The sequence below is a fragment of the Homalodisca vitripennis genome, chromosome 8 (assembly GCF_021130785.1).
Source record: "Homalodisca vitripennis isolate AUS2020 chromosome 8, UT_GWSS_2.1, whole genome shotgun sequence".
Classification (NCBI taxonomy): domain Eukaryota; kingdom Metazoa; phylum Arthropoda; class Insecta; order Hemiptera; family Cicadellidae; genus Homalodisca; species Homalodisca vitripennis.
Genome location: NC_060214.1, coordinates 65,375,615 through 65,388,405, shown reverse-complemented (window position 1 = coordinate 65,388,405; position 12,791 = coordinate 65,375,615). Strand labels below are relative to the sequence as shown.

Here is a 12,791-nt window from a genome sequence, read left to right as displayed (position 1 = left end):
AAAGTACAGTACCATATCTTTTTTATGTTGAGATTTTTTAAACCCCTACCACCGATACTATTTTGTTTCTGTTGTTTTCAGCGGTGAATAACCACTGCACCCTCAGTTTTATTTGGACATTACCGTGATTCGAGCGAATTAAAGTTAACTCAGTGAACTGTGTGCGTTAAATTTTCACTTGTGACAGTAATTTGTGTAAAAGCACAATGGCAACATATTGTCTTTAAATAGATTTTAAAATTATTATAAGGTGTTTCAGTTTATACTGTAAGGTTTGTTAAAATGTATATCGTTTAAATAAGTTTATATAGTTTAAGTTTAAATTTATGAACAATACTTTCTATAATTTCTTACTACACATTTCCCGGTATAGTATTAATAATCAAGCCTACATTATTACTGTTTTTGTTGTGGACCTCTTTATATCGAAGTCTGTCGATTTAACTTTAATGTAATGAATAACATAACAACAATTAATTGTAAACCTCAAGACATATATTAGTCTGCTCCAAACAGCTGATATATCGAACCTCATTATAACAAAATTCTAGATATATCTTTGTTTTCTCCTGAAGTTTGATATATTGAGGTTCCACTGTATATCCTTGAATTGGTAGAATTAAGTACAATTTACAGAAACACAAGCAATAATATGTGAGTACTCTTCTATTTAATCCTATCATAATTTTTCAATCAAAACCAATCAGGCTTGTTGATTGCATTAAACAATAATACATTTATATCTATTATACAAAATTATAATTAACAATCCAACCAAAAACTTCAAATTTTTATATTTCGCAATAACTTGTTAAAGGTATATTATATACTAAGTGAAGATCTTGCATAGGAAATTCATAATAAGCAATTTTTCAACTTAAACAAGGATAAATGATTTTGAAATCATAAAATTATTTTTTATAATTTAGTGTTTGGTTAAGATTTATTTATATTGTTTACCAAGGGTTGTCATGTGGTATTGGAATAAATGGAAATTTTAACTGATAATCTCATAGCATAGGAGGCTCCTGAGGATGATCCCTTGAAAGTATTTTGAAAAAGTTATTAAACATGGTTCTTAATATAGATAATGATACATTATAAGGAGTGTGAGTTTAGTTTTAACATTTGATGCATAACAATAGCAAAATACAATTTCAATACAATATGCGTGTTTTATGATGGATGTTTGTAGAAAAACTTCAAAAGAAGGAGATTTCTAGTTTTTTGTCAGAAATTCTTCGGAGCTTTAGTTTTATCCTCAAAATCTGGTAATCTTTCAGGAAAATTCGGTGATATGGCAACCCTAAGTTTGATGGCCAAAAAAATGTCTTGTTTAGATTAAATTGGACGCAAAAATTGGACACTAATATTTGAAAACTTAAATCTCATTTTGAAAAAATAGGTAGGCTAGGGTAGCAATAATGAGACAAGAGTAATAAATATGGGTCATAAAAGATTATAGGCATACCTAAATGCAGCATATGAGCATAAAAATAAATTTAAGATGATGAATAATTTGCATCAACAAACTGAGACAGGCCGTACTATTTAGTAAATTTTTGTAGGTAGAGAAGACATTTATGAAACTTTATTTTTAACAAAGTGTAAGTTACTTATATTATTTAAACAAAGTAAAACGTTTCATGAAAAATTTAATGGGGTGGGGGAAGTTATCTCTTTGTCTCAATGTTGTTATTGTTAGAAAATAAGCAAAACATCAACCAATTGTTAATCCATATATTTAGTCCTATTTTCTTTTAAATACTTCTTTTGAATATATTTCTTCTTTATTTTATGGAATGTAATTGTTTTATTTTAATAAATGTAATGAAACAGCCTTTAAATTTTAATGATCTATTATTAGTACTCATTTTATTTTCCCTATTATTTGATATGTCTTTCAATAACTATTGTGTGAAAGCTATTATCTCTTCTAATCTGTCATAATAGATGACAGTTAAGACATTAAGGCAAAATTTCTGTTTATTTGAAGGGTCCTGGACAGTATCCACAGCCGTACCAATCTACAACTCCGATGGCTTATCCAGTTTATCCAGGCTCCGCAGCTCCTCAAGGTCCCATCTCTGGCTACCCCTCTGCAACCCCATACCCCTCGAATCCTTCATACCCTGCATACCCTTCTGGACAGCCTGGCCCTTACCCTGGGGCAGGTGCTCCAGGCTACCCTCCTCAACAACCGTATCCTTCTGGCCAACCCTCTCCGTATCCCTCTGGCCAACCCTCTCCATATCCTTCTCAACCCTCTCCTTATCCCTCCCAACCCTCGTCATACCCTTCATCACAGCCTGGGTCATACCCTCCATCACAACCAGGGTCATACCCTCCACCTCAGTCTGGATACCCCTCCTCTAACACCCAGGGTTCTCCCTATCATCAGCAAGCGTACGGTGGAGCCCCTGCTCAGTCACAGCAGGCCTATAGTAAGGTGAGACTTGTATTATGCCCCTGAGGATTTGTCTCCATGTTATAATACATTTTAGAGGCCACACTAACATCTGAGATTTATGAATAGACACATTTTTATTGGTAATGTAGTTTGTGAAATTATAAAGGCTTGGGTGTTTACCTTGTGGGAGTGTATCAGAGTGATAATTTTGTTGTAGTTGCTTTTATTGGTGTTGTAAATTATGTAGTGTATACATTATGTATACTTGTTGTTTTCTTTGGTGTGTTTTCATTGAGCGTGCTCGACTTACGAGAACGCTCAAGTATTATGTTATCTTGTATTGTGTATTTTATAACACTTTCACTGTAATAACGTAAGTTTTGTGTGTGTGAAGAATTAGAAAGTTTACTGAAGGCAAAAATACTTTTTTTGGTTATTTTATTCGAACTCCTTATCATTACCTAAATTGATTAGAACATAGGCAAGTTATAATTGTACAAGTTGTAAGTTTAAAGTCAACACCAGCAAAAAAAATTGTTGAAGTTCAAGATCAGTTATGTGTCAGTTGATGTTCATAGCACAATGATTGTGGCAAATTTAATCTTATTTCTCTAATTTCACAATAATGAAATTTTGTTGAACCACTGAATTGCAAATAAAAATGAAAAATATATAAACACAGTTAACTTTCAATAAGATTATTTAAGGAAAAAATATTTAATAGTACTGGCATGAATAGAATAATTTAGCAGCAATTACAGTTTAAAGGCATAAATAAAATTTGTATTATTAATGCAACATTGAAATACAAAAAAAACCACAATACCGATACTTGAAAGGGAATTAATAGATAATTAAGTAATGTAAATGTTTCTTGAGGCCATCATTTGTGTATAATCATTGTCAACTCCAAAAAAATAAATTCATTAGTAGTAATTTCTTTTTTAAACTCATTAAATAATTTCTTTAGTGTCAAAAATAAGTTATTTCTTCTTTACAAAATTTGTAATCTACACTTTCTTCTGAAGGGTAATTTCTGAAGTTGCACAATCAAGAAATTTGTAACATTTTTCAATAAACTGGATTCAAATGTTTTTATTTCCTTCCAAGGTATACATCAAACAAGTATTTGAATTATAATGAGTAAATGGTTCACAATTTAAGTCTACTAAGTCTAGTCTTTACAAGCTAGATATAATATTTAGGTCAGTCTTATCAATGATGAAATTCTTGTTTTTCAAGATCTGTTACAACATATTAATGTATAAGTATTAAGTATACATGAAAGATACTTGATATCATGTTAATACTGTTGGTCACTGCACACTGATGGCACCAGATTTAGTAAAATGTCATTTGTCTTCGTCAGCTATTCTCAGATAGTGTTCAGTTTTCAGTTTGCAGAAAAGTTTGCTGTACTGCACGTAAATAACTTGGCTGGTCATTAAAAAAAATAGCAATCACTGTACTTTTATTTATCAAAACTTATTACAAAGAAGTAGTGATGCATTTTTTATTGTTGATTGTAATGGCTGTTAAAATGAAATTGGATTTTACTGAAGATATCTTTTAAACATTGGCTAACTGTAAAAAATACAAATATTTTGTTATGTGTTTTAGGATATTTCTAACAGCAGGCTTGTGTTGAAACAAACATTAAAAGTTATTTAAATCAGTTAAAGAGTTAGATTGTATTAATCTCTTGATGATTTTCAAAGATTTTTCTAATGTTGATCGAAAAATAAGCAACTACCTATAGCTTAGTTTCGTAACTAATTTTCATGAGTCAGGTACGCATACCACTGTTGAATAAGAATTTTCTAGAACACATTTAGTACTAATTTTAACTGATAAAATAGTAGAAGAAGCTGCCAGGCTGCCTAAACGACAAGCCACACCCATTGCATGTCCAGTGTGTTATCAGTTACCACTTATAAATATTTGAAACACTAACGTGTCATTCATGCATGGCTTGGAATGTTTTTCTGGTGCTTTGAGTATTCTTGTCTGCTTTGCTTTTGGTAGAACTATTTGAACAATAACATGTAATTGTACATCTGATGTAATTGTTTTTCCTCAACAGTTTACTGCCCCCTTATTACACATTATAACGTTTCTGTTGGGCATATGTGTATGTGTTTATTGTACCTGACTATATTGTGCATTGTTTTTTTGTGTGTACATTGTAAATGTTATAACTTTTAGGTGTTTAAAAACAACACCATCGTGTCAAAATGTTATTGCTAAGTTTTGTGTTTTCTTTGTTGGTGTGGCTAAACTATAGATAGATTTACTATCAAAACACGGAAGCCGTTTTGTTGTTATAAATAGGATTTGAATTCGTAGTATTCAATATAAGTAAGGTATGTGATTTGATCTGCGAGAGTTGCCATTCATTTCTGAACTCTGAAGTGTTTGCGTACCGTACCACATTTCTAATGACATTCATATCGTATTGAGTTTCTCTGCAATGTGTTTTTTAATCAGACATCAACTTATTCTTGGTATGTGCATTACAAACACCTATCATGGCTACTAAAGGACTTTCTAAGGTTTCCTTATAATTTGATATGGCAGGAACTGAAAAAGTCTTTATTTTGAGAGTGGATTAGGGCTATTTTAGTTGTCTCTTTTACTCAACTTCGAGATATAGTGCAACCTCGTATAAACAATACTAATAAATTTATGAACTACAGAACTTCCTGACAAATGGGAAATTACAGTTAACTATATGCTATTTAAGAGCCAACATTAATATAAAGTGAAAACTTACATATATAATTATATTTATTGAGAGTTCATTTGGCCGAACGGTCTAAGATGTTGTACTTTGAGTCTTGAGTTAGACATAGCGCAGGTTCAAATCCTGTCTGTGACCGTTTTACTTTTTATTAGTACTGTTGACCTTGTACTGTAACGACTTTCCCGCATATTCTGTTTGATAAGATCCTCGAATAGGCGAGTGGCCCATAAGGACAGGCAGAATAAGGCCTAAAAGATGATTGGACTCTCCTTCTTTTAGCCTGTCTCTACCTAATTGAGTTACTAATTAAATTACATTATGAAATATGGATTGTTTTATTTTAAAGTAGTATCTTGGTAAAGTTACAATATATGATGTCCATGACAGAAAACACTTGGTTTTCTGTTCTTTTTTTTCACTTTCAGTCTTCACGTTCTGACTTTTCAAGTCAAAATAAAGCATGTTGTTTGAGTATAAAGACCTACCATGCTTAGTTTAGATACAGGGTCATCAAAAAATCAGTGGCCATCTCTGTAATTTGTAGACGATTCAATCATTTAGGAATTTAGGAATCTTTGTAGGTTAATGGGATCTACTTTTTGGTGTATCAAAAAATGTTGGAGGGTTAGCCCCCTGGGAATGGCTCACCTCAAATCAAAATTTTCAAATGGCAACCCCCACATGTGACTGACCCATCATTGGAAAGGGAATAAACAAAATTTTTTGGCACAAACAGGAAGTTGTTATCTATCACCATTTCAAGCAATAAATGGGGGTTTCAGCTGTTTACAAACAGATTTCCAATTTTTTTCTCTTATTTGTGAAATTATAGCAAACAAACAAATTTAAGACAGAATTTAAGAACAGGCCATAGTTCATGCAGCAAAATAATTAAATAGAAACATTTCCTAAAAACTAAGCAGGTTAGAAAGAAGAAGCTGTTTATGGTAGGTAATGCAAGCTAATTTAAGCTTGCCTTTAATAGCAAAAGTTTTAAGCTGTAAGAAATATCATTAATTTTCAAAGTGACTTTTCTATAATTTTTATTATTTGTTTAGCATTGTATTTGTAATATCTTCTGACTTTTACGGTTGTAAATTTTGCCTTTTACATTCGTTGCATTTTATTATGCATTACATACACAGTTCTTCAATTAAAGTCAAATCAGTAAAATGTGATTGACTGTTCTTTAGTCTCAAAATTCATGTACTTGACAAAGTTTCATCTCCAGTTACAATTCTGTTCAGAAATTATTCTCCTTCTTGGTTATAGCACATACAAAGTCCAGAGCTTAGGTTATTCGTTGGATTTTATGATGTTCTGAAAAATATTTGAAACTTATTGAGCACATATAATTTGAGATTTCTATTTACTATTCAGATTGGGTTAACATCTCCTTTATTTTTAACCCTTTGACCGCCAACGTCCGATTGATCGGACAGTGTAGGTTTATGCCAAAACCGCCAACGTCCGACTGATCGGACAGGCCTAGGTTCGTTCCAAAACCGCCAACGTCCGACCGATCGGACGTTCAGGGAAAAAAAATATTTTTTAAATATACATATGAACTTTAAAAGTTTGTGTCGACACTGTTCGACTTCCTTTTGACTAAATAAGATGATATGTGAACAATTTTAATGTTGGCAGTTCCTGGAGACCTTGACTCAGCTGTTTGTTTACTTCTCTAACTCGCGCCGAGCGTTGCGCTAGTGTTTACGACTAACCTATTTGCCAAGTTCCCGCCTTTCTCATAGATGCCTACTTGGTTTTTTGTTTAGTTTTTCTCTGAAGTTAGTGATCTGTATTATTTGTGCAAGATGAGTCGTTCGCCGGTGAGTGACAACACAATCCACAATATTATTGTTGAGGGACGAATTTCTTAGTGATAGTGAAATAAACAATTTGCAAAACAGTTCGTCATCTGAAGTAAGTGAAAGTGAAGCTGATGATACTGACTTGGATCCTAGTTATACTCCTACCCCTAGTACAAGTTGTAATTTTCAAGGAACTTTAGCTAGCAATAGGCCTGTAAATAGGTCAGTAATTTCGTCATCTGAGGATGAAGATCGAAGTGCAGCAACTACAAACTACGCCCGCGGCCACGTGGCCGGCCCCGCCTTCCTGAAAACATCTCAAGCAGTGAGTCTAATAGCGACGATGATCAGTGGGAAAATATAGAGGAAAACAATGACCCTGGGTATAACCATTCTTTTCAGTTCAATGAAATTCCTGGCTGTAAACATTGTCCTCCTCGAAATTCAGCCCCCATAACTTTATTTTGATCTTTATTTCCCTATGACTTTTTTGAACATATTAGTGACCTACACTAACTTGTATGCTAGAAATTTTATTCAACAAAACCTCCATAAATTAGGAAATCACAGCAGAAGTCGAGCTTGGAGGCCTGTCAGCTTTGTTGAGATAAAAGCTTTCCTAGCTGTTGTAATAAATATGGGTTTGAATAAAAAGCCTACGATTGAGTCATATTGGAGTACAAAGTCATCCCAGAATTCACCTTGGTTCGGGAAAATGTTTTCTAGAAATAGATTCGAATCAATTCTGAAATTTTTTCCATATGCTAGATACGCGACACTTGCCTTCACCAAAGGAGCCTGGATATGACCCATGTGCTCGATTTGCTCCTATTGTTGATCATGCTAACAATGTATTCAAGCATTACTATGCACCAAATAAACAGCTGTCTATTGACGAAAGTTTAGTGGGCACTAAAAATCACACACAGCTGCTACAGTAACCTGCCCAACAAGCACCATCATAAGTGGGGAGTAAAATTGTGGTTGTTATGCGACAGTGTTACTCACTACTGTTTATCTTTTTTTTGCTACAAGGGTAAAAGAGATACAGAACAAAAGCAATGGACGTGTCAAACATGGACTTGGGTATACTGTTGTAATGAAATTGTTAGAAATGGGAAACTACTTGAACAAAGGGTTTCATGTATTTGTCGACAACTTTTTCACCTCATTTCCGTTGGCCAATGATTTGTACGCAAAACTTACTCATCTGACAGGCACTTTACGAATAAACAGGCAAGGAATACCCCCTACCCTTACACAAAAATTTGGTGTAGGGCAAACTAAATATTGTCGCAAAGGAAAAATGCTTTTGGTTGCTGCCCGATTGAAAAAATCGCAAAAAAAGCAAGTACTTCTCTTGTCAACTAATGCTGAGGCAAAAAGTGAGTTGAAAAGTAAAAAAAAACGGGGAAATAAAGTATTTATTACCAGCAAGCCTTCTGTCATTCGTCAGTATAACTCCTATATGGGTGGCGTAGACACGTCAGACCAAATGTTGTATTGTTACCTGGACGAACGACGTACGCTTAAATATTGGCTAAAGGTAACATTCCAACATTTTTGGACGGATGATTGTCAACCTATATGTCCTATACACAAAATAACACAGACAATCCGATATCGAGACTAGATTTTACTGTGGCACTAAGTCGAAGGACTTGCTGCCGAGTGGCTCGGTGACCAAGCGCCAGTTCAAGCACAACGTGCTGGCAATGAACCTCTTGACCTATTACCTGGTGGAAAAGAAAGAAATTGCTCTGTGTGTAGTAGGTTGAGCACAGCCCAAGGTGGCAAAAGGAAGAAAAGTAGGTACATTTGCAAAAAAACTGCAAGAAAAGTGTTCACCCTTTGTGCTTGCCGAAACATACATGCTAAAGGAATGTGAACTGATTGTATATATTTGTAAATATGCTTCTTTACTAATATTTGATAATGTTATTTGTGTATTTTCCTGTGTTCTTTGAAGAAACACTTTTAAATTGACAATTATCAGTACCTATAAAACTTCCATTACTATAACACGTAAGTATTTTTAAGCTTATTTAATATAAGTAGCTCTTGAAATATTAGATTATTTTCAAATGTTAACATTTCAAATTTACTTTTGTAAACACACTAATTTTCTAGATAGAGTTTCTAAAAATTTGTAAATAGTTAGATATGTAACAAGTGCACAAAATACAAATGTTTGCGATGTATAAAAATATTTTTTTTTTACCACTGATTTTTTAGTCTAAAGTTAATTTTTTAAATAAAAATATTTTTACTTTAGGCGTTATCACATTATAGAAAACTTTTTTTTTTATATGTAGTGTTATTTAATCAACACTATTCGATAGCGTAATACAATATGCTAGAAAACAAAAAAAAAATCGTTCCATTTGCATAAAAAATAAGGATAGCACAGAGCGGAACGTAAAAGGTTGTTAAAACGTCAATTATGCCTTGGCGGTATTGGGTAGTACAGCGGCTGAGACGCCTGGCGGCGACGGGTAAGGCCGCGGTCTCTCGGGCGCTGGCGTTCAAAGGGTTAAGCATGGCAGGTAGCTAATAACTACCATATGAGGATATATCAAACACATGAGGTTTTCTGTTGTACTTGTTGAATCTTGTACTCCAAGGCAATAGAGTGTTCTGGACCGAGACTCAGAGTGAGTCAGGAAATGTGACAGAGTTTGACACAAGCCACCAGAGTGTGACACAGCCCAAAAATAGGTGATTTCTGCCAAGCAACCTCATCTCAGAAGGAGTACCAGAATGAACTATTAGTTTTGAAACTTACTCAAGAATTAAAGTGACGTAGGAAACAATTTCTTAGCCTGAGCTTGATGGCAGATGGACGTAAACAATTGAGGGAATGTTTGGTTGAAAGAAAATGGATTGAAAGAAATAAATATTGCATGGAGAATGTTGGGTCTTTCCATTGTTTGAGAATGAGTCAGGCTGTTAAGCTAGGATGAGGACAAATGTCAGGGATTGGTGTATTTTTAGGGTAATCACATACACAATTGATATATTAACTCATTAACTGCAGTGGACATTGACTTCCTTAAGTCTACACTAAGTCTTAAAGTTCGTACATGACTCATGTGTGTCACAATAAAGATGTTAAGCAAAGTGTATTATCAGTATGTAAATCATGTCATCTATTTAACTTTTTTGTTATTAACCCTTTGACAAATAATAACAACATATTTGGGAGCGCACTACGAGTCGTGTGCAGTAATCCCGATAGCCATGTGATAAGCACTATGGTGCTAAACAGTTTCCTCAATCATGTTTCATGATGAATAATCTCTTGCCTGAATATGTATGAGATTTAGCGAAATGGATAAGAAACACTTTGGGGCATGTCCATGGTAACTCATGTTACATTTCAAACATGGGTCCTAAGTTATTTGTTGAAACATTTTAATTTTTAAAGCATAATATTAAGCAAAAATATCTTGCAGTATTAAGCAAGAATTATAATACACATTGGCCAAGATTTCAACTTCCTGAGACTAATAATTAAGGTAATAATAATTCTCTAGTTTCGGTAACTCATGTTACACAAAAAGGACGTCATAATTTGAAAGCAAACTTTAACATGAAACAACTTTTGTCCTAAATGTTTAATTTTCTTAATCTAAATACTTAAGATTGGCTCAAGAGTTTGTAGTTTAAACTGTGACAACTACAACAATAAGAACTGAAAAACATAATTTTTAATAATATACTATTGACCTAATTGACAGTAACTCACTTACAGTAACTCATGTTACATTGTGTCTCTTTGCTAAGGACATTTTTTATTTGTAGAAATAAATTTTGTTATGTAATTTTATATATTGAATTGTGTTTAATAACTACTTTAGTATCATTACACTTAATTATTTTAGTTTTGGCATAATTAAATATGTTTTTTAATTGTAAAAATAGGTACAACTTTTTTTTACCAGTGTAAAAACAAGTTTTATTATTTCTAAAAACAACATATTTTTTGCTTTAGGCCTGTTCTATAACCTCCAATTTGTATTTTTCTTATAACGCAACTATGACAGAATAAAAAGATAATATCAAATAGCTTTATGGTAATTATAGACTACATTTTACATGGCTTGTATATATAAATAATATCCACTAACGCTTAAAACAGTTAGACAGTCCTGTGTAGCTAACATTTTACTTTTCTCTGATATTTATTTTGTTTTTAAAATAATAATAATATATCTTCCACCTTTCATTTTAATTTCTGGAAGATGCAGAACACTCAAAATTTGTCCAAGTTTGACGAAAGTAACATCATTTTCGATCAGTTTGAATGTATAACAGTTTTTATCACTTTTCAAACACATTACTTCAATGTCTCCAAACTTGTCAATTTACAACTTTGGCAAATAGCAACATAATTAAATGTAACCAAAGAGTCTTTTTTCACTTGAAAATTGCACAAGGACAAAAGTTCCACTTTTGATGCTGCTTTTTTCTAATTAGTTCACTAGAAACACTCGAAACGGATGATTCTTCATCAGAAAGGTCAGAGTCATCACTGTGTACCAGATTATATACAGAATATTTCTTTACTGTAACCACTACTTGTCGAAGGAATAATTGGGTCATTAACAGGCACTTCATATATTTTCTTGCTTAGTAGAAAAAGTTTGAAGATTATTTCTTAATCTTAAAATATTACAGATTTAATTTTTTAGGCTTAATATTAATTTTACCTCCTACTAAACTACCCAGACCTGTACATTTTGGGAATACTTAGTAACCAAAATAAAAGACAAAGGTAACCTTGAGAACTCACTTCTAGGTTGGTAACTCACGTTACAACATTTTGGTGTGTACTTGAAGTGGGTCTAATAAATCAAATAATAATTTCCTGAATAAAAAAGATTTATATAAGCTTATAAGGTAAGGTTATCCAAGTTAAATGCAAGTTTTATATTTATTAAAATCATAAGATCAAACCCAAAATATAGGAACAAATTTCGGTAACTCATGTTACACTTATATTTAGAAGTATGTTTGAACAATTAAAACAGGCATTATATTCTGACCAATATAAATATAAATATTACCATAATTATTTAATTGTTTTGAGGTTAACTATGTTGAGAGCTTGTTTTTGTATTAGTATTAACTCCATTATATAAACATTGTTTAAAGTGCTATGAATAAATATCTTTACAGTAACTCACGTTACAGAAAAAACTTATATGAAATTCCTGCAAATGAAACAAATTTAAAAATTAAAAAAAATAGTACCATACTTGTAATAGTTTTCTTAAATAGAATCTGTTTTATTATTGTTATTGGTTGTGTATTACATAAGTAAACTTGAAAAAATCTGTAATTTTGGTAACTCACGTTACATGAAGTAAGGTTTAAAACATAACCTAATAGAAGGAACAATTCTTAACCTAAATGTAAAAAAAAGCATATTTTTTTAGTTAGCTTTTGTTCTGAAGATGGCTTCTTGGTACTGGCCACCTTCTAGATTAATGTATAATCAGTTATATAAAATTGAGATGTGAGACTTAACAAACAGCCATTAATGAACTCTGCTAACCGTGTTAACTAAACACAAAATACCAACAAAAATAAAATTTTTCCTCTAAAAAGCCAATGCTGCCAACATTGCTCAGAATAATCTTTATCTGAAAACATTCAAACCTAGGTTATTTCATAAAAATATTTTTTTAAATATTTTTGTCCTGTTTTACATGGACATACCCTTTGAAGTAGTTTCCTAGATCGCAGTTACTCTTTTGTTTACCTTTTTTTCAATTCTAGTTTACTGCCGTATAATGGTGTTCAGTCAAATGTTGTAATC

At 32.4% G+C, this 12,791-nt stretch overlaps 1 protein-coding gene across 3 annotated transcripts in view; it reads left to right on the top strand.

Moving 5' to 3' along the window:
* The window catches only part of LOC124367651 (annexin B9-like), a 64,736-nt gene that overhangs the window by 8,087 nt on the left and 43,858 nt on the right, over positions 1 to 12,791 (top strand). For 2 of the 3 annotated variants that reach the window (XM_046824646.1, XM_046824645.1), the window contains exon 2: positions 1,997 to 2,449. The exons of the other annotated variant lie outside the window; for it this stretch is intronic. In XM_046824646.1, coding sequence (XP_046680602.1) covers positions 1,997 to 2,449 — 453 coding nt within the window. The remainder of the gene's footprint in view (positions 1 to 1,996; positions 2,450 to 12,791) is intronic. 3 annotated transcript variants of the gene reach the window in all.